Below are 21,921 nucleotides of genomic sequence, written 5' to 3' on the forward strand. Positions count from 1 at the left end.
CTCTTTCTTCCCTAAATGCTAAATTCTTTGGAGAATAAATTGATATACTAGCAAATCCAACATTGCAGTTTGTAACTGCAACCTGGCTCAAGGCACTCTGCCTTTAACCAGCTGATGTGCAAACCCCTGTCTACTGCATATTGCAAAGGGATCATCAATTACCCCCACAAGTGAGCAGGTTTTGAAGAACAGAAGAGAAAGTACAGATTGCCAGCCCTGCTCCTAAACCAAAGGGTTTATTGTGGGGTTCTTGATTTTGAGTGATGTCAAAAGAAATTAAGTTTGCGCTTGACTTACACGGATGAAGCCAAGCAGGATTTTTGGCGTGAGGCTTTTCAGTCCTTTCTCCCTTTTTTGCGACCTTCCCAGCATGCCCAAGAAAATCCTACTGAATATAGTAGACAAGACTTATTTTTGAACAAACTCCTACAAAAAAGGATCTCTCCCTGGTCGGAAAGGGCTTTTTGTCCATCAGAATTCGGCTAGCGATGGATTCTGGGTCCCCAAACCCTTTCAAGCTTCTCTGCACATGGGCAGAGACTAAATACAAAGAAGGAGATCCAACATGAACAAACCCGCAGGTCTAAAAGTCGTAAGGAGGAGTTTACAGATATTCTTCATGTCTGGGAATCCAGAAGCACAAAACCGCTGCTGAACCTTGCTGAACCTTGAATCCTTGTTAGTCTGGGAAGATGAATCTCACGGAGACTTCCCCATCTTGCATTTCCCCAGCTACCACCCTAAGCTTTTCTGACACTTCAACACCACCTCTTCCCATCCCTCCACATCATCGTTACAAGCTGGTGTGATAAGATTATCTGCAAATACCTCCACTGCGCAGCCTGCGCGTGAACTTCAGCGAGGGCTGTGATGTTTGTTAACTTTTTTAAAAAACTAGTAATCATCATCTGTTAGCTCAGAGATCAACAGGGATTTGAGCAACTCTTCTGAGAGCGCCTAGACCACAGCCAAGCAAGAAGCGGATTACGTGTTACTAAAGGTTTGGGTGAAGCGATTGGGAGCATCAAGACGGAAGAGGAGAAGGGATTTTATAAGATGAAACCAGATGGAACAATTGCACGAATGTGTCAGCTGAAGAATCAGAGGTTCCATTTTTGAACATCAAAATCTCTTAAGCATCATCTTGGGCTTAAGTATTTAAACCTGATCAGTTTCGGTCTCTTTACTGATTTAACTGAAAGAGCCGGTTTGGGGAACTTGAGAATACGCTCCTAAAACTTTCCAAAGCTTCAGCAAACTCGAAGGCCCTACAAATTTGCTGGATCTACTAGAAGAACTAATTCTACTGTCCTCTAGAGAGTGAATCATTTTATGAGTCATTCCCATATTTCTTGCAGACACACAGGCTTTTAAAGCCACTGTTGGCTGCACAAACCATAATGCCAGGTTTGTACCCCACACTGAGGAGTAACAGGGTGACCTATGGCATTTAGCAGAAAAGCCCCATTGAGGCACAAGTTGAACTGGTGGCTTTTTTGCTATCCTGGCCCTTTTTAAAGACAAAATAAGGGCCTGGTTATTTTTCTCAGTGGCTTCTACTGATGTGGAGAATCTAATCTTCCAACGTTTCAGCTTTGCTTCCTTTTTTTAAATGTTTATTTTTCAATATGGGAAGCGTGTTTTTAAAGCCGCTGAAATCCAGGCGGGCTATTGGAGATCTTCCCATTAAGTTCAGGCCTGGGAGCAGTTGGTCTTGATGCCCCACCGAAGGAAAAGCCATCTAAATTAATAATCATCGTTTCGAGTGCATTTGCATGCCAGTCCTGATCTGGAATAAGGTACAATGTACCACCTGTTGGCTTTGCGTGCCATTTCAGTCCCTAAAACCTCCAAGTTTAAAAAGACGAGGCAGCAATTGATGGAAGAGACCCAGACAGCTGGGGAAGGTAGGAGCCTATTAAACATGGCTGGGTTGGAGAAAGCCTTGGGCTATTGTCTAACTCCAAGGTTACTGTGACATGAAAATGTCCATTGTGCATACCTATTTTGTTTCTGAGTTAGCACCAGAGCAGCCCACCTGGGGTTGATATTTCTTCGTTTGTTTTGACTCAGATTCATTTTCTAAAAGCCACTGGTTCATGCTTTAACAGGGATGTCCAGGGTGAAGGAAGAGGGCCAAATGACGAAAGGTGTGTGATGACCTCATCGCGCAAATGCTGTGATTCATGGGTTCGCATCGCCCTTCAAAACACATACCACCTTACAAGGAGAGGTCACTGCTCACCTGTTCCAATCCTGCCTCTTTACTGTAAGCTGCAGACATGTCTGTGCGTTAAAATATTACAACTTACTTCCTTTTTATACAGAGATGAGGTGCAGAGCAAAGAGTCTGCAGGCAGAAGGTCAAAAACTGAGCCTCTCTGCCCCTGGACAGAAAGATCTCAGATGGAAAAGTCGGGAGGAAAAACGCTGTTTCTGAGATTAAGTCCTCGGGGAGCTGCTGACGTCAGAGCATGCAACGCTGGGCTAAATGGATCAATATTTTAGCTCAATGCATGTTCAGGTTTTATGTGACAGAAGAGCAGAGTTTAAATCCTTTCGTAGGAATCCTAGAAGATGGGGGGGGGGGAACCTCTGCTATGCTCAGGGTATTTTCTTCTCTTCAGAGGAAAAATCAGAGATCAGCTTAAAAGTACAGCCTGCTTTACACTTGGGGACAGGCAGGAAAGAAATTTAGACCAAGCCAAAGAAAGCTAAAATTAACTGCAGATGATTCGTGCTCAAGTTTGCTTAACTTCGAACCAAACCAGTAAAAGAATGAAGAATAAACCTGTTTGCTGACTCTCTGAGTTGTCCCAGAAATCTGGCTTTGTGCGGAGTAGTGGCTGCTTCGTCCTGGTTCTGTCTGTCGCCTTTTCCTCATCTGACGTCCAGCCGAGGCAGGAAAATCTGGCATGGGAGCCCGTCAAGATCTGCGGAAAACACAGCACAGGTGACTTCCTCTAAGTTGCAGCATCACCAGCTGGGAGGAACTTCCATGCTTCTCTGACTCAGCGGCCCGAGGCCAAGATCCACCCTTTGCAAAGCCAGGACTCAGGTTTCATTCAAGGTTTCTGCGCTGCAAACAGGCAGTCTGACCCCTTCCTGCAGAGAAACCAGCTCCCTGGTGCCACCTAGCCCTCATCTGGATTCCTGCAGCCCAGATCTCCCAAAGAAAGTTTTTTTATATATATACTTATTGCCATTATTATTAATCTTACACCCATCCATGCTTTAATGTTATATCCCGTATTTTCAGCTACACGGCATTCTCGGGGTACAGTCTCAAGGGCAGCAACTTTAAGAGGTCTGGGCTTCAGCTCCCAGAATCCCCCAAGCCAGGAATTCTGGGGGTTGAAGTCCAGACCTCTCAAAGTTGTCAAGTTTGAGAAACGCTGATCTCAGCCAAATGAAACCTTGCCTGTGAAAGCTGCAAGGATAAAATGCATCATACTCTCAACTGCTTAGAGGTGGGATTTTTAGGGTCAGGGGGAAGGACGGAGATGGGGGATCCGGAAGAAGGAGAAGTGACCCCAAAACAATTCTGGGCTCATCCAGCATAGCCCCATTTTGTCGGATCTGGGAGGCCAGACTTGGTTCTTGAGATTTCTGCAAAGCAGACAGGATGGTTGAAATTTGAGCCGGTCCAGAAAAAGATTCCATTTTCTTAACCAAAACTGCAGACTCAGGATGATGAACGGTTATGTTTTAATTCCAAAGAGACCCTTCGTTTAGGCTGCCTTGTTTCTAAATGTAAGCCCTTGTCATAAGCTAAAGGAAGGAGAGAAAGTTGGGGAACTGGTGACATTATGGTTTTCTTCTAAGCCAAAGATTTCCTCCAGACTTCCTCAATTGGAAATACAGCCATGAAGCTCTGAGGTGGAGGGGGGGGAGATCTCCCCTTGCCAATAAAGTTTTTAAGACTTTTCGAGGATTTCTTTTTTTCCGTACAGGCACTCCTGAAAGGCAATTTGGTTGCAAATTTCCTCACTCTGCCCTCCCCTGCTGGCGGGTGGGTGCCGGGAGTTGCAGTCCAACGAATCAGGGGGGTGTCAAGGGTGGGATAGGGACCCTCTGGACTCGCCCCGAATCAGCTCGGGCCAGGCAACTGGAGTTTCACCGGGCTGCACGAACCCTGTGCAGTTTGGAAATCCCCCTTGAAACAATTTCAGGGATTTCTGCAGAAACAAAGACACGCAAGGGCTACGTCTTCCGCCAAGGTCAGGGGTGCAAAACAGCTGCCTTTCCACGAGACTTATAATTTTTGCACCATTTGGTGCAAAGAAAAAAAAGCCAGATCACCCCGGCGGCCGTCAGCCGGAGATGACGAAACCCTTCCCATAATGTTTCAGGGTCTTTCATAAAAATGTGTCGTGCTATTAATAATTTGGGGGGGGGGAGGCCCAGATCTGGTTTCACTTACAGTACTGTAAGGGGAGCCTCAGGGCCTGGGCACCCCCTGCTGGTGCTGGGAAAGCGGTGCGGAAAGGTTCTCCTACAGAAAAAATTGCATTTTTAGTGACTATGAAGCAGACCGTGTGTGTGTACATATATCTTCAAATGTAGGTATTGCATTATGCGATAAATAGCCCCTGGCTATCAAAAGATGGGGAAGGGCCATTCCAGTGCCTGTTTTGCACCCAGTTCCATCCCTGGTAACTCTAGTCAAAAGGAAAACGAAGCTGAGAAAGATGTAGGGACTTCAGCTCCCAGAATTCCCCAGCCAGCATCTTAAGGCTTTATAAAGCAGCAAACACCGAATACGATGGGCAAATAGTCTGGTGAGAGTTTAAATGTTACGTTCTGAATCAAATAGGACCGCACAGTTGTTTTCTCATTGTGCACCCGAGGATCTGGCTTTACATCGTAAACCTAAGCCGCATATACAGACAGCCGAGATACAGACAGGGAGGGGAAATGCGTAAAATCAGACCAGACCTGATCTAGCCATCTAATACAGGTTTTCCCCCATTAAAAGCCAAATTCCACTTCGTGCCCGGGGCAAAGACTCGAGACACACCCAAGAGGCGTCCTGAGCAATTAAACAAGTTAAGACAGCTTCAGCGCAACACAGAACAGATCATTATTTTGAACAAATCATGTTCAAAAGGATTTGTGAGCAAGGCGCCTATCTGTGCCTTTCAGCCTTGCCTACAAGGCCACCCTCTCATCTTCCCAGCATCCCTCCCACAACTGGTTTTAACTGGTTCTGCTGGAATATTCACCTACCTCTTGTCCACCTCGCTCTTGGACCCCAGGGAGGACAGACATTGCTCCAGCTGGTTTGGAAAACGTCTGATCAAATTATTTTACGATTTGCCCGACTCTAGCAGGGGAAGGCGGCGGTGGGCACATCCTGCGGCCCTTTGCAAGATCTCTTGGCGTGATTTATCCTCTCTGGGTCACCCCTAAAAGAGACGCTTTTCCATGGAGAGCTTCTGTTGGGGGTCTCAGGTTTGCCATCCTGCCTCCTCGCCATGCATTAGCGAAGTGGGGGGGAGGTATCTTTCCAATTTTCTGAAACCTGGAAAAAAAGACAATAAAAGGAACTCCCAAGCTCGCTTCCCCCTTTACTCTGCCCCACCGAAAGCAAGGTGCGCCCCTTCCTCCTTAACCAGGAGTCCTGTCTGATCCAGAAGCTGGCTGCATTGCCTTCTGTTGGGCTCTTAGCAAAACTGCTCCGCGGTTCCTTTAAAAAATGCCTATTTATGCCCTCGCTTTTGCAAACGAACGTCGGGCAACCCCATCCATGCGCGCTGGGGCTTCCCCGCCCGAGTTTTATTTCCAAAGATGACGATATTTTCGCCAACCAGCCTCCCTCCTCGGAGTCATCCTGTCCTTAAGGTGGTGCTATGCGGATGTAATTGGGCCCTTTCAGACGAACTCCTATCCCCAATTTTTCCTCCTTTTCCTGCCCATACATGTGTTTCTGTTTTGTACTGGCGGCTCCTATTTATATTTTAAGTCGATCTGGTGGGTGGGCTCTGCAAAAGCCGTTTTTCGATCCCCACCCCTTCACAGGAAGTAGTGCAAAACATTAAAAAGATTTTAAAGCTTGCTTTCTTTTCTGCCCCCCCCTCCCCAAATCATTTTTGCTCACTCTTGCATCGCATCCAGCTTGCAATCTGATCCCCCTGCAATTGGAAGGTGAAAGTTGAGTGCGTTTTTGCAAGGTTGGCGGGGGGGGGGGGGAGACTAAGGAGGGGGGTGAATTTTAAAAAAAGGGGAAGGAAGGCGGATCCACGTGGTTTAATCGGAGACAGACAGAGGTCCCATTGTTCAAAATCAATAAAAAAAAGAGGCAGACAGAGGAAACGGGGGGGGTGAAGGGACGCTGGAGAGGGGGGTCTAATAATTCGCAACTTGCATTGAGGAATATAATTTTGCAAAGAAGCGCTTTCGAGAGGGGGGTCAAAAAACCCAGCCCACCCCCCAGAAGACGGCTGGAGACCCCGAAGCCTGCAAAGTTTGTTTGCCTTTCCGCGTCCCTGATTTTTGCAAAAGAGAAGAGAAGAAAGGCAGGTGCAAGGCGATTTTTAGGCCACGGAGGGGGCGGGGGGGACGGAGGAGGAGGAGGAGGAGGCGGCTCTTGGGGCAAAGGCCCAGCCCAAAAAAGTGAAGAAAAGAGAAGGTGGGTTTGCAAAAAAAAGGTTAAAAAGCAGCGAGGAGGAAGGAAGGGGAACCAGAGCGCGAATGGGCGTCTGGCGGGGGGGCAGAAGCGAATTATTGCCGAAATAACTCCAAATCGGGAGGAAAGAGGTGGGTGGTCGCCTTTTACGAAAATTACCTGCAGTTCTGCTTGGAGAAGGCCTCCGGATTGGGGGAGATTGGGGAAAAAGAACAAAAAACGGTGGGAGAGAGAGACGGGCGGGGGGCTTCCGAAATGCGCCCCCCGGGCATTTTTCGGGCGGAATCTCCGCGCGGGGGCAACTCTCCGTGCACCCGGTGAGTATGGCACGCGGCGTCTCTTGCAATAATGGGGGGGGCTTTTTTCATGCTTCCTTGCTGGGGACCTTGCATTGTTCGAGGTTTTGGGGTGAAGTTGCGGGTCCCCCCTTAAAAGGCGCTTCTCGGGGGGGCGGCGGCGGCGCGTTCAGGCTCTCGGCCCCTTTGTTCGGCGGCTCGCCTTGCGGGGGGGGCCCGGCGCGCAAATCCGCCTTTTTCAACTTAAAACTTCGCCTGGCGTGGCGTCTCCCCTCCCCGGGCCGAAAGTTTGCGAGCTTGGGGGAACCCCCTCCCCCGATTGGGGTTACCAAGAGGGTTGAAGTTTTGCAAAAATTCCCCGCCGGGCCCCCCAGCAGAGGCAGCAGGTATTTTTCGGGGGGGAGGAAAAAACTTGGGGGGAGAAGGGCAGGGCACAAAGGGCGTTGCGGGGAGGGGGATTGAGGATAAATGCAGGGGGTGGTGGTCCGAAAGAGGGGGGGACCCTCTTGGAAAGCGGGGCTGCCCTCTCCATTTGAAAGGGGGGCCTTCCTTGGGGGGCATGGATAGGAGGGGGCTCCTGGGGGTCTATTAGGGCTGGAGGATGGGGGGCTGCAGTGTGCACCCCATTTCCAAGTGGGAAGGCTTGCAGCGCCCTCCTTTAAAGTTCACTTTGGGGTCCTGTCTGCCCCCCCAAAAAACCTGGATTTACTGTAGCCTTGCAAAGGGAGGAGGAGGAGGAGGAGGAGATTGTGCAGTTGGGAAGGGGGTGCATTGCACCCTTCCATGCAGGGAGGGGCAGCAGCAGTTATATGAACTAAGCCCCCTCCCCAAACTTGTCTGGTTTGCAATGTTATTCGCCACAATGAAGCGGTGAGGGGAGAAACCTCCCTGTTTTCGGCCTAGGTTGCAAATGCCCCCTTTCGCTCCTTGCTAACCCTGGTTTGGTGGAAGAAGCGTGCCTGGGTGTGCTGGGGGAGATGGCCTGCCTCACCTGGTGGCCTCCTTTCCTCTGGGGTGAGGGAAGGGCTTCGTGGCCCTCAACCCCCAACCCAAACTTGGCCTGGTGGTCCTCTCAGCTTGCGGGACGCAGATGTCTTGCCCCTAAAAAGTTTTGGGGGGGCTGTGAAGGAATGGTTGCTGCTTTTTCCTAGATAACTTCTATAAATTGGCCAAGCCGTTGAGACCCCCCCCCCCAGTTCTCCTCTCCTGCTTTGCCATAGAAAATGCAGGTTTTCCCAATAAAATACCTGTTTTTGTCCATGCAGATTTGGAGTGCTGCCCCCCTTTTTTTCATCTGTGGGCTTTCTGTCCCGGACCCCCAACTGGGTTTCCAACCCTGAGGGGGTCTCAGTTCCCGCCTCTGTGGGGGCTCCCTTTAAAATCTAACCCTAACGAGCTTACCAAATTAATTCCTTTTTACTTACCCGCGCCCCACAGCCCCCCTTAGGCCCCCTCTTTTTGGGGGCTCGCCTTCCTTGGCGGACGTGGCAATTCGGGGGGTTGCGCCCACCCAGAACTGGCGGAATTCAGGAACTGAGTTATGTTGGTTCAGCCAAGCCAGGTTTCTAATCGTGGCTAGTCCTAGGTTTGGTTCCTCAGAGCGGGAAAGAAAGTCTGGTGGGGTGGGTCAGGGGTCCCCCCGTGGGCCTGAGCTCAGCAGGACCCCCTCAGGACCCCGAGTTCAGCCCCCCAACTAACCCTGGTTTGAACTCGCCCCCTCTGGGGCTGCCTCATGGCAACCTGGCTTGTTCAGGGGGCGAGGCTTCTCTTTGGGGGCTTGCCCGCCTGGGGGGGGGGCTTTGGGCCTTGTCTGGGGAGGGGGCGCCTTTGGCCCCCAACTCCAACCACTTTGGGTGGGATTTGGGGAGGGGTCTTCCTTCCCCTCAGAGCCTCTGTGACTTGTGGAGAAGCGCAAATGTGGGAAATGCTTAAATGTTTAAAATGTCCCCCCCTTTTGTCATATATTTCATTTCCCCTCCCTCCTCCACTTCCAATTTATTTAGCTTATTTCTTCCCCCACCCATGTGAGGGAAGACCTCAGGTGGGAATCGTTTTTAAATACCTATATATTGTTAGCCTTACGAGGGCTCTGTTTAGGGAACGTTTTTTCCCTTCAGCGCGGCGAACTTCCCCATTTTCTGAGGGGAAATCAGCAATATATGAGGAAGAGTTATCACATATATCGTTCGATGGCGACGGCTTGGGTTACTTCTAGCTCCGTCTTAGATTTTATTGCCTTATTTTTTCGGGATGGTCGTGGGCAGGGAGGGAAGAATCCCCTCAAGTATGAGGTATAAATTCATTTTTTAGCGGGGGGGGGGTGAGGGAGAAACAAGCCTGAGATGTGGCTTTTCCCATTTCTACTTTAATTTTTAGCTGCTATTTCGTTTAAAGGGACTTCCCTGTTAGGATTAATACAGCACGTCAGTGTTTTTCAAACTTGGCCCCTTTAAGAGGCGCGGACTTCAACTCCCAGAATTCCCCAGCCAGCCATGCTGGCTGGGGAATTCTGGGAGTTGAAGTCCGCGCCTCTTAAAGGGGCCAAGTTTGAAAAACACTGGATTATGTTGATGCTACCACTTTCTGCTTGGGTCCTTAGAAGCAAATTCCATTGAATTTAATGGGCCCCCAATTTTGTGGTTTTACGCATTTGCATCCAGGTATTCAGTCCCATGAAATGCAGGATTGTATCCTTAAACCAGTGCTTCCCAAACCCTAACTTCGAACGGTGGCTGCACAAATGGCCGTAACTCGAGGACTGCCTGTATTATACAAAGCAATACCATTGAACGATCTTTATATCATTCCTACAAATTACCACTGGTAATTTCATCTTAAGAGGAATGCTTTGGGAGATTTCCGAATATATTTTAGGACGCATGGCAGTCTTTAAGTCGATTTAAATGTCCTGTTGTGATTGGGTAGTGGGTTCCAGGGGGGTGACTCAAAGAAAAACGACTTTTATTCAATTTTGGGTAATTTACCCGCGTTTGGGAAGCTCTGCCTTAAGCAAGCTCCTCTGTGTGGAATAATAAAAAATCACGCTCGCCTCTGTGTAAAAAGTTGTGCAAATGCCAGACCCAAAGCCTGGCAGCCGGCGGAAGAATTTATTCTTATTCTGCACTTTGGGGTGAATTTCCTCTCTTTTGGAGCATCGAGGCTGTGTTCTCCCTGCCTTTTGCAAGGAATGTTTCTGCCTCCTTCCCTTATTTTTTTCTCCTTTTTCGCAGAGGAGGAGAACCGGCCTAGGAGGCTCAGAAGATGCCCCGGCGGAAGGCGGACGGAGCCAGCTCCGGGAATGGCACCGGCGCGGCGCGCAAACGGGCCGGCACGGGCCGCGGGGCCCCTCTGGCGGCCAAGAAGAAGAACCGCGGCGGGGGGGGCGGCAGCAGCAGCAGCAGCAACAACGGGGGAGGGGGCAGCAGCGGAGAGGAGCAGGACGGGCTGGCGTTGCCCCTGCCCTCGGCCGCCGGAGGGAGCAAGAAGGCGCCCCGGCCTGGCGGCGGGCGAGGGGCTGGAGAGCAGCAGAGCCCCCCAGGCTTGCAGCCACCCCAGGCCGCCGTGGTGGTCAGCGAGCCGGAGCACACCAAGGAGCGCATCGTAAGGGGATCGGTCTTGCTTGTCTGGGAAATGGGTCTAGGGAGGCGTTTCTGTAGGGCCTGGGAAAAGAAGCTGAAGGGGATGCACTGGGGGCCCCCGTCCAGCTGGGGGGCATCGCCCACCTCCTCCTCCTCGCCACGGTGATGTTGCTGATTCTTTGCAGGGCACCAAACCCCTCCAGCAACTCTTTCTCCCATTTTCCTGCCCGCGGCCTGCTTTCCAGGTGCTGAGAAAAGGCACAGGGCTGCTTTCATTAACCAAATCGAGCTGATGAAAGCACCCTTCTCTGGCTCTTCCAGTGCTTCTCCCCCAGTCCTCCCGAGCAGCGTCCAGACTGAGATCCGGGGCTAAATTTCTAGCCTTCCCTTGGCTACTTTTACTTACTTACCTGGGCCCTTTTTCAAGCATTCGCTCTTTTTAGTGCAAAGATGCTCCAGTCAGCCGCGAGCTTCATTTTTATCCGGACCACAAATGCATTTGTGGGAAGGATTCGGGAACCTCTGATCCAATCCCCTGGGGGTTCCTCCCGGTTGAGAAGTTGGGGGACCACAGAAGTTTGCACCAGCGTCTTACCCCATCCTCCTCAGATTTCTGTGTTTCCCCAGCAGGCTTTCCATGGATTAGAAAGTCCTCAAGCGGTGGCTTTTGCTGTCGATGTTTCCTGTTTCATAAGTGCAGGGTTCTGCTGTTTTTTTTTAAATTTTTGTTATGGGCTAGAATTGCCTCCTTCCGGATGGGACGTTTGAAATCCGCCGTTTGCTGCTGGGGATTTCGACTTGCGTTCCAGGCGTCCGATTTGCTCGGGACTTGACGCAACACACGGCTAGAAGTTCGCCTCATTTTTTTTCTGCTTTTCAGAAACTTGAAGGCTCGAAATGTAAAGGTCAGCTTCTGATATTCGGGGCCACCAACTGGGACTTGATCGGCCGGAAGGAAGTGCCAAAGCAGCAAGGTGCGTAGCCGGGACCGCACGAATCGTTTCTGGATAAAGCGGGCTGCTCGTCTTCCTGCGTGTAAACCCAATTTAGGAGGGCTACTGTTCCACCCAGCTGTGGCTGGAGCAAATTGCTCTTACATCTAAGAGAACATCTGTTGCTGGATTCTGACAAGGATGTGTTTTTTTAGGCTCGGCTTCTTTAGGTTTCTTTAATGGGTTCCATTAAGCGACAGTGAGCACGTCTGCTTTTTTCCACCCCGAGTGATGCCCCTCTTAAATAAACACATTGCAAGAGTGCGCATTGTGCCACCCAGAAAAGAGCCTGCAACAAGTATAAAAATCATTTTAGCAAGCTGAGCGGATGGAGGGTTTGGGGAATCAAAAACAGCCGTTCCTAATTCAAAATAAATTGTTAGCTTTCTGCGCCGTATCGTGCAGTTGAGTGGAAGAAGATGTAGCGTTGTAAGATTTATACTTCCTATTGATCTTGGTTACAGGCTGGATTCTGTTGGGATCCAGTATTTGCACAGAGAACATACACATTTTCTGCATGCGGGGTTTTGCATTTTGGGGTGGGGGAACGCACTAAACTTCCACCAGGTTGCCCAGCCTAAGCACAAGTTGTCATCTTTGTAATAATTCACAAAAATAGTAATTAAAACTCAGTGACAAGAAGCAGCAAGAGTGCTGTAGTGAATCCTCACTGTGCCAGGAACGGTAAACACGCTGGAGACAAAGTCTTGTTATTCAAAGGATAATTATTATTACCCAATTCAGAGAGTAATTATTATTACCCAATTTTGGGTAATTTACCCAGGTTTGGGAAGCGTCGCATTAGGTGTTCTAGGCAGCGTAATTAATTCCTCCCCTCTCTTTCTCTTATCTTTGCAACCACTCTGTGGGGTTGATTGGGCTGCAAGATCAACCTATTTCTTCCCTCACAAAGTGGGCTCAGAACAGCACCCCCTAATTTTCAAATAAAGGGACCTCTTCTATTTCGGTGCAGGTTCTGATTTTGCTTCAGTGGGGTCCTGAACTTGCAGTTCAGGGAGCTCAGCTCATCAGCAGTTCAGGGTTCACCGTGTGAATCTTTTTTAGCGGGTCCCGCACCCAGTGCTCGCATCCCACGATTTTTCTTATCTCTGCGCTGACGTCGGTCTCCGAGTCAGACTGAGCCCCCTTTGTTTTGGTATCTGGTCAAAGACATCTGAGCTCAGCCTGTAATCTTCAGCAAGACAACCCAGGAGGGGGGCAGACTCTGGCTGGGGAGGCGCACGGCGGGGAGGCAGAATAAATGGGCACACAAAATGCACAAACTTTAAGGCTTCCAGAATCTGTTTTTCTTCCTGCTTAGAACCCAGGAAAACGTGTTTCTGGAACTTCCTGTGAAAAGCCCAAACTGGGGATTCTGCAACCAGGGATGATGGAAGTTTTTGTCGGAAGCGTGCAGATACCTTGTGTTTTAGACCCTACAAATTCTGCGTGTTCACTAATTATTGATTTATTTCCAGTGTTTATCTGTTGTCCCGAAAGAGAGTTGTAAGTGACTGGGGTTTTGAGTGTTCCTAAAAATAATTTAAATACAGAACATAAAACCTATAAATAAAGAAATAAAACTGAATTACGAATAGCCACCCAAAGAAACACATTCAGCAAGCAAGGAGATCTCGCGGCAGCTCAACATCATACCACCTTTTTTTAAAAGGAAAAAAAACAAAGTGCTACACAGCTGTGTTCACACCCTTAACCTGTTCCTTATTTTCTGTGTTTGCGCTGATTCTCTAGGGCTATACAGCACATTTAGCCACCCCCAAAAAGCAAACCATGGTTAAAATGCTCCAGCGTAACATGTTGCGTGGAAGCGTCCCACGTTATTTAGAAGGTGGAATGAAGGGAAAAGCCACCACCTGGTGCTGAAAAGGCCAGGGCACACTTCATTCCAGGTGCCAAGCTCAGCAAGACCATTTAGCCATTTTCCACCTCTTTTAGCAGAGCATCAAATCAATTGCACCTTTTTCTTTCCCGATGTTGCTCCTGTCGGTCGACTGCTTTGCAAAGAACTTTTCCTAAAATCTTTCTTCAAAAGAACACTTGAGAGAAACCCACCTGCACATCTCCCCTCCCTTGGAACTCGGTCTTTTAAAACATTCCTGTTTTATAGCATTCATGAATTGGGGGGGGGGTGCTTGTGATAGATACTGCTTTTCTCGTCGCTTTAGTCCAGGCTGTCTGTGTGGTGGTATGTTTTAATGGTTTTTATAGTTTTTTTGGTTTCGTACGCTGCCCAGAGTCTGTTAGAGTTTGAATTTGAATGAATAATTATGGTATAGATATAATATAATGTAATGTAATGTATTGTAAAATAATAGAATAGAATATATTATTATAATATAATATGTTTATTGCATTGCATTGCATGTATTATAATATAATATAATAATATAATATAATATAATAATTGCAGCTGCTTACCGCAACCTTGGCCAGAACCTGTGGGGACCACACAGGTACGGATGTCTCTCGGGAGTCCAAGTCCGGACCATAATTTCGGGGCCGTGTTCCGCTCACAGTCTCTTCATCACCGTCGAGGGGAAGCTCTGGAGTTGGGGTGAGTCCCCGTCTCAGCGGGAGTTTGATTGAGCAAGATCTCCTGGGAAGGAGGGGCTGGCCGTTCACCAGCTGCGCATTTCCCGTTTTCCCCGTGTCTCTCCAGGGCGGAACGACAAGGGGCAGCTGGGCCACGGAGACACCAAGCGAGTCGATGCCCCCAAACCGATCGAGGTGCTGAGCAGCGAGACGGTGGTTTCAGCAGCTTGTGGACGCAACCACACCCTGGCCCTGACAGGTACTGGAGCCCGTGTGGGTCTCTCTGCCTCGCCTTCCTTTTTCCCTCTCCACACACGGGTTGGGCAAGATGTCCTAGAGTCCCCACTGACAATCCAGCTGCTCATAGGAAAACAGCAGCAGAACATCTGGCAGAGAGAATGTTGGTTTAAAAGGGGGAGCATCGCACGAGGGCTTAAGAGGTGAAGATCTGGCGGCTTTGGGAAGATTTCAGGATCCAGTAACAAGGTGTTTAGGGGGAAAGGAAGAATTTATCAGGCGGTGTAAATAAAAAGGAAGAGAGGTTATGGAGGGGGAAGTCTTAAAAGGAGAGGAAATTGGATGTTCACACTAATATTAAGGTCCACTGGAGCTGGGTGTTGAGGTGGCTTTGGCTTAACATCTGTAAGGTGGAATTAAAAGGGACTTTTTTCATCTTTGCATTCTAGAGAATGGGTCTGTCTTTGCCTTTGGGGAGAACAAGATGGGGCAGCTCGGGTTGGGGAATCAGACGGACGCGGTCCCCAGCCCCACACAGGTACAATAGCATCTTTAAAGAGCAACATTTCCTGAGCTGTTCCCAATTCGGCTTTCCCTCCCCGTGGGACTGCTTCCCCATTTCTCAGTCTCCGAATTACCAGTGTGGGTTGTGAAAAATGCCCCATCTCCCTGAACGGGAAACGTTCCAGCCGCTCTTACAAAGAATTCAAGATCTGGGTTGCAGTGGGCGCAAAAAAACAAAATTTGCACAGGCTCACGTTGGTAGCAAATAGTCTAGCATGAAAAAGCCAGTGTTCCTGACCTTGTGGCCCTTGGGGAAACAGGTAAGTGTGTTTTGTGGTGTTTCCTTAAACCCTGTTTTTGGTTTTTTTAGATCATGTACAACGGCCAGCCGATTACCAAGGTGGCCTGCGGTGCAGAATTTAGTATGATCATGGATTGCAAAGGGAATCTCTATTCTTTTGGTTGTCCCGAATACGGACAGCTCGGTATGTCCTCTGTGGCTTTGAATGCGTTTGGGGAGAGGAAGTGGAGGGGGCCCCCTTAGCTTGGATCTTTCTGCCCCACAACAGGACACAACTCGGACGGGAAATTCATCGCCCGGGCCCAGAGAATAGAATACGACTGCGAACTGGTTCCCCGCCGCGTGGCCATCTTCATTGAAAAAACCAAAGATGGCCAGATCCTGCCTGTCCCAAACATCGTTGTGAGAGACGTCGCTTGTGGCGCAAACCACACGGTAAGACTTTCAGTCCTCTTGCAAAAGCATTCTGGGCTGTCGGTTGTGTACAGCGACAAACGTTTGCTGCAGCAAAACAGGTGAGTCAAAGAGGATTGAAGCAGGGACGGTGTGCTGATTTTTAAACACCTATTTCTTGCTGTTATGAAACATCATGGCAGATCGGAGTGGATGAGGAATGAGACTTCAAAATGTGGCCCCGTCGTTTTTGGTGCCAAAGGTGGACGCACCTTGTCAGACGTTGCCAGTTAATAGGATCTGGCCATTCAGCAATCAGAAACGGAGCTCTTTGCTAGAAGTGTGCAAAATGTTTCAGGCTGAGCATCCTCTTCCAACGTCACTGGAAGAGTTTTGGCCTCAAAATGGGCCGTTCAGAATGCAAAATGGCCCGTTTTGAGGCCAAAACTCTTCCAGTGATGTTGGAAGAGGCCATTCTGACTCTGGAATCTTTTCAGAAAGATCAGAGAAGAGGAACATTTTGATCTTGGAACATTTTCCAACCTCAGCTTCAGTGCTTTTTCTTTTTTTTAATCCTGCTCTTCCATTCAGTTTTTAATTTGCAATCTCCTCTGTTCAGCTCATCTTGGACTCGCAGAAACGGGTGTTCTCCTGGGGGTTCGGCGGTTACGGCCGGTTAGGACACGCGGAGCAGCGGGACGAGATGGTGCCACGGTTAGTGAAGCTCTTCGACTTCCCGGGACGTGGGGCGGCGCAGATCTACGCGGGCTACACCTGCTCTTTTGCGGTCAGCGAAACAGGTAAGCTGCACCTCTGATGCGACCGGATACGGGGCTCTTTGAATTAAAAAATGTTATTTTTGCAAGATCCTGCCATCAGTGTATATCACAAGGAAGTGCACTTTTTTCCCTCCATCGTGAAAACTGCAGTAGTATTGGATGACCTCCAGTTACTGCAATTCAGCATCCTTTCTCTCTTGCTACATAAAAAATCAGAACGTCTTCCCATTGGCAGGACAGTTGTCTGCTAATAGCCTCAAAGAGAGCAGGCATCTTTGTGAACAATGCACATGAGTGGTAAAAAAACATTTCCCCTTTTATGTCTATCCCAGGAGGCCTGTTTTTCTGGGGAGCAACGAACACTTCCCGGGAGTCAACAATGTACCCCAAAACTGTGCAGGATCTATGTGGTTGGAAAATCCGTAGTTTGTCTTGTGGGTAAGGAGATATTTTCTTTTCTTTTTTTTCCCCACCAGGAAAAAAAATAGGGGTACGCAGAAGATGGAAAAGTCCCCTTTTCAGATTTTATGCTCTTCTTTCAAAGGCCACTTTTGCTACTTCTTCAGCTTTGGAAAATGGAAAATGGCTTGCCCCTGTTTCTAAGTTTATGGATTGTGAGCAATTAAATTTAGAATTAAACTTAATGTTTCATCTTGTCCCAGAAGGGCCACTGAGAGAGTGATATGCCCTTCTTTCTTCCTATATACATATATTTTTAAAATTTGCCATTTGGACGTAATCCACTCTATTTTTATGAAGTTTTCACTACAGTGTTGTTTGTTCATATGACTTCACATTTTTACAAACTACCCTGAACTTTTTCATTGGGTGGCAGTAGGAAGGCTGTAAACCAGATACAAATAAATATAGGTAGTCCTTGTTTAATGATGCTAATTGGGACCGGAAACTCCTTTGTTAAGTGGTGCGGTTGTAAGTCGAAAAACCACGTGTCCACACCACTTAGCGACGGCAGTCCTGGTTGCCATTGTTAAGCGAGGACCTCACGTCTGCAGCTTCTGACTTCCTGACAGCTTCCCCAGCTTGTGGGAAGCTGGCAGGGAAGGCTGCAAATCGTAATCAGGTGACTGGGAGGCCGTGACAGCCGTAAGTACAAGGTCCGGTTGTAACTACTACTCATTCAGCACTGTCATAAGTTCGAACAGTCACTGAACAAGTGGTTGTTAAACAAGGACTGCCTGTGACTGCAAAGGAGTGGAACAGTCTCTTTTGCATACGTTTCTAATTTTGGCCAACCCAGAATGTGCGTGCTGCTTTTCTAAGCCGGAAAAGCGTTGGGGTACATTCTCATGGTTGTTGCAGCAAGGACAGTCCAGGAACCCAGATCTTTCCTTCATCTTTCTCCCTGGTCCTAGAGGAAGAGCCGGTGTTCTCCTGCACGACCGCTCCCATAATCTAGCCATCGGCTATGCTGGCTGGGGTTCAAGGGAGCTGTCGTTTGAAACATCTGGAGGGCAGCAGGCTGAATTCTGTTCCAGGTGGACCTTTAGGGAAACATCTACCGCTCTTCAGCAGTCACCTTCTTCCTCCCTTTCAGGAAGAGCAGCATTATAGTGGCAGCGGATGAGAGCACAATCAGCTGGGGACCTTCTCCAACCTTTGGAGAGTTGGTAAGAGGCAGTTGTGGCTGATGCCACGGCCTGGGTCGCGGGGAGTCCTCTCTTGCTTGGTTCTTCTGCTGGACACGTGCGTGGCTTATGAACCCAACAAGGTGGCCTCTTTTCTCCATGAAGTGCAGGAAGATACAGGTTTTCCTGCTCGAAAAATGCCAGAAGGAAAACGGGGGGGGGGGGGAGAAAACTCCAAGGAGCAGAGGTGCTTTAACATCGGGGGGGCGGGGGGCTTTTTGCTATTGCAAAGGCTCTTCCAAACGAGCTTGCTTTGATGTGAGGAGTGGAAGAGTGTCTCTTAATGTTATTTGGTGCAACAAATCTTTAATAGTCTCCTAAGTATTTATTTACCTAAATTTATCGGCCGGGTATTTTTCCGTAACAAAATCATTGGAGGAACTGAGTGGGTATCTCCTTGGCTCGGATACACCCAGTTCAGACGCAGGGCAAGCGGGTGCTACACGGAGCCTGAACCTGCTTTTTAAATATACAGATGTACAGAGCCTGCCGGGATCCTCCTGACGGGTTTCTTCCCCTTGTTTTTCCAGGGTTACGGAGACCACAAGCCGAAATCCTCAACTGCGGCTCAGGAGGTGAAAACGTTGGATGGGATTTACACAGAACAGGTAAACTGGCAGTGAGGAAGCCTCGCGCCTCCCCCTTGCAGATTTGGGAGCTCAGATATACCCTCGGAAGGTTAATTCGCACAACACCCTGAGTTAGGCTAAAATGGGGCTGGGCTGTTGGGGGTTCCTGGATTGACCTATTATTTACTATCATTTATTCCTGGTCCAAGACCAAGTCACAATGCCTGACCACAGGCACATCATCTCCCCGGAGGTTAGATTGGCCCCAACCCGGTTTGCCTTCCGAAAGGCTCTAAAAACATGGTTGTGGCAACAGGCCTGGAGGTCCGGTTATGGTTTGCAGCCCGCTAGATGGCTGCGTGGATCGATCCGTGACTCACACTGCCGGCTTTTCATGTTTTCTGGTTTTTAATTGGGTTCTCAGTTTGGTTTTAAAGGCGGTTACTGTGTTTTTTTGCTGGTTTCTGTATTTTGTTTGTTGATTGTGTTATTTGGTTTTTAATGACGTGAGCCGCCCAGGGTCACAAATGCACACTGAATGAATGGATAAATAAATAAATGTCACAGAATTTAAAAATACAGGACACCCTTTACACATGTATAAGTGTGTTTGTGGGTGGATGGATGGATAGTTGATAGATTAATAAACTGATAGATGATAGATTGATAGATGATGGATTGATAGATTATAGATAAGATGATAGATTGATGGTAGGTAGGTAGACAGACAGACAGACAGACAGACAGATAGATAGATAGATAGAAGGGAGAAACTTTATAAAGTTAACATTGCATAGAAGGGATCAAACGGTTCTTATAAGCTATGGCTATAAATAAAAACGTTATCTTCAAAACATCTGGGTATTGGTTCACTTAATAAGAATACCTCAATCTCCTCCTCATGAGTGGAGTTTATCAAACTAAAGACTGGGTGTATTGACTCTAATTTCCAATAATGGCCAGTTGAATAGGCCATGCAACACAGACTCAACCTCCACATGTGAGGAGATGTGTTATAATCCAGGCATTATCTTAGTTTACCGGGCAAACCTGATGGTCACGTTAAGCCCTAAAACGAACTGTTTATTCAGCATAGCTGGGCACGCAAACAGAACTGCCCTGTGCTGTCAACCAGGGCCTGCCTGTCTTCTGAACCCAACCGGAGCCTCGTCTCTTTACACAGGTAGCCATGGGCTACGCGCACTCTCTGGCGATTGCCCGCGACGAGAGCGAAGCCGAAAAGGAGAAGATCAAGAAATTACCAGAATACAACCCACGCACGCTCTGACACAGGGCGTGGGCCTTTCCCCGTGACGACTGCACTGGAACGCTGTTCGCGAAGAGATTGCAGACACCAACGTGCGTTTCGTTAGACTCCCTGAGATTTCAGTTTTTATACGCCATTTGAAGTTTTAACTACCTGTTGCTATGACTCTTCCTCGCCCCACTCCACCCCATCCTTCCCCCAAGACGGCTTGTTTCGTATTTTGTATTTCATTTTGTTTCCGATGGTGGTGGTGGAGGACGATAAATTGAGGAAATCCGTTCATCCCTTTTGGGTCACCAGTCAGATGAAAGCTGCAGGGGTGTTTGTCCGTTTTTGTTTTTATTTTTATTTTTTGTTTGTTTTCCCCGCTAAACCTGTTTGGGTTAAACAGTGGACCAGTAAACCAGCATTGAAAGACAGTTTTTCTACTGCAGAGTGGCCTATCCTTTGCGTTTTGTCCCCGAAGAAGGCGGTTATTCATTTCTTTTCTGCGCCTTCTGTAATTTCCTTTGATTAAAACGGGCACCAGAGTCCAGTAGTTCACGTTGATTTCAGATTGAGCTTTGTGTCACCTTGTAAATGTGGCAACAGACGTTAAATTGGCCTCGTGTTACTTTATGCATGGCGTTTCTTTCTCATAGCCTTGTGTGGTTAGGCGTCTAGGGGGGACGGGACTCGTAAGACATTTTCCTGGAAAGCGGCAGTTCTCCTTGGAGCTGAAATTAAGATGCTGGCCACACGAGGGGGCTTTTGGATCTGGTTTTAGAGGAAGTGAAATGAACTCATTTGGCACTGAAAATAGCAGGGAAGCCTGCAAGCTGGAGAGGAGTCTCCCTCCGTCTCATGTGGACGAAAGCTAAATTCTCACCCAGGTACTGAAGTTAAAAGAAAAGCCTCTCCCCTTTGCTTCCCAGATATTTTTCTATTGGTTGGTCTCCACTTTCCTTCCAGCCCTCCCCGGATTTTTCCAAAGGGGAGTTTCTTTAGATCAGCGAATGATGCTCTGAGACGGAAGATACAAGAGATTTGGGTTTGGGGAATGGCAGTTCTGCAAACGCCTTCTCTGAACCCCTGAGAGCTAGCGGCCCTCCGATCCCCTGAATGAGGAAGCTGTATAAAGTTCCCCCAAAGAAACAGGCGATATGTTTCCAGCCCAGGGGGAATTGCGTTAGCAGCCCCCTTCTTGTCCCACCATGGGGTGTTTGTGTTGGGGAATGTTGCACCTTGAAAGCGGCGCGCCGCTCTTTTCCGGCGTAAACCTTGTTGGTTTGTGGGGCAGGGCGATCAAACGCGTCCCCTTTTGCCCATCTTAGGCGGCCTCCCCTTTTAACCAGATCTACTCCCTTGAGTTAGAATGGCGAGAAATGAATGGAAATCCACCACGGTTAGATGAGCCTTGGGGGAAGCTGAAAAGCAGCATTTGTTGACTTCATGCTAAATTTGCAGGCTTAGGATACTAGGAGGCTGGGTTACCTAGGTAGAGAGCAATGCTGCAGTGGGAAGTGAGGGTGCTTACTCCATGGGTCTGGATCAAAATATTTTGGGCTTTCCCTGTATTCCCATTCAGCCACGTTCGACCCCCCACCCCTCTATGCTTTTGACAATATGTTCTTCTTTTTCATTTGCTAAGTCATTCTGATCCTACAGGAGAATCTAAGTTAACTAGAACATAGATGGGGATAACTTATTTGTGGTGGGAGGGAATGGACTAAGAGGTACTTCCATCTTCACCAAAGAACGGCTGTTTTTGTGCTAAGTAAAAGACTTTGCTTTTGACTTGGTTGGTGTAAAGGTTTCTGTTTGCGGACTCTCCTGCTGTTCCTTACCAAGGAGAAGGGCTCAGAGGGACGAGACAACTTAGCGTTAAATGAGATGAGAAAAGATTTTAGCCTAGTCTTGTCACACTCTTCCCCCCCTTTTTTTTTATATTTCTCAAAATAAATGTTTAAATAAATGATGCGTTTGTGTAGACTCTGGAGTCTTACCTCCTTCTTTCTGTACTGACCTAACAGCACAGATGATTCTGCATCTAATGTTTATCCTGTTGCATAAGAGAATATTTTTAGGAGACATCTGCATTATTTGCCACTGGATGTATTAGTAATTCCTTGGATGGATGAAAACAGGGTGTGCTTTCCAGAAACTAGGTATGTAAGACGCCTTTGGTTCAAAATGATG

At 48.3% G+C, this 21,921-nt stretch overlaps 2 protein-coding genes across 9 annotated transcripts in view; one reads left to right on the forward strand and one right to left on the reverse strand.

The window, feature by feature from the left end:
* The window catches only part of ARHGEF10L (Rho guanine nucleotide exchange factor 10 like), a 55,074-nt gene extending 52,141 nt beyond the window's left edge, over positions 1-2,933 (reverse strand). The window contains exon 1 of the mRNA XM_025164093.2: positions 2,792-2,933. The gene's annotated coding sequence lies outside the window, so the exon portion shown is untranslated. The remainder of the gene's footprint in view (positions 1-2,791) is intronic.
* A 3,112-nt stretch (positions 2,934-6,045) lies between these two features.
* Positions 6,046-21,720, forward strand: RCC2 (regulator of chromosome condensation 2). 8 transcript variants are annotated; one of them, XM_025164091.2, is made up of 13 exons: positions 6,046-6,147; positions 10,155-10,524; positions 11,383-11,476; positions 13,926-14,069; positions 14,175-14,306; positions 14,734-14,822; positions 15,159-15,273; positions 15,358-15,524; positions 16,102-16,282; positions 16,594-16,699; positions 17,817-17,889; positions 18,438-18,515; positions 19,660-21,719. In XM_025164091.2, exons 2-13 carry the CDS (start codon positions 10,186-10,188, stop codon positions 19,762-19,764), a joined length of 1,623 nt encoding a protein of 540 aa, XP_025019859.2. In that variant the 5' UTR covers positions 6,046-6,147; positions 10,155-10,185; the 3' UTR covers positions 19,765-21,719. The 8 variants fall into 8 exon arrangements, with proteins under 8 accessions (XP_025019859.2, XP_087993006.1, XP_087993004.1 ...); XM_088136878.1 differs by lacking the exon at positions 6,046-6,147 and adding an exon at positions 6,247-6,522; XM_088136876.1 differs by lacking the exon at positions 6,046-6,147 and adding an exon at positions 6,247-6,518.
* The last annotated feature ends 201 nt before the right edge of the window (positions 21,721-21,921 follow it).

This window comes from Python bivittatus, unplaced genomic scaffold, assembly GCF_059951505.1.
Source record: "Python bivittatus isolate LINGU-HERP-01145 unplaced genomic scaffold, Pbiv_v1 ctg000090_np1212, whole genome shotgun sequence".
NCBI classification, from domain to species: domain Eukaryota; kingdom Metazoa; phylum Chordata; class Lepidosauria; order Squamata; family Pythonidae; genus Python; species Python bivittatus.

Bases quoted from the DNA above. Each gene is read 5' to 3' on its own strand.
- RCC2 (XM_025164091.2), top strand. From the start codon at position 10,186: ATGCCCCGGCGGAAGGCGGACGGAGCCAGCTCCGGGAATGGCACCGGC. The intron at 17,890-18,437 runs GTAAGAGGCAGT...TTGTTTTTCCAG, and splicing joins CTCCAACCTTTGGAGAGTTG to GGTTACGGAGACCACAAGCC. The intron at 18,516-19,659 runs GTAAACTGGCAG...CTCTTTACACAG, and splicing joins ATGGGATTTACACAGAACAG to GTAGCCATGGGCTACGCGCA.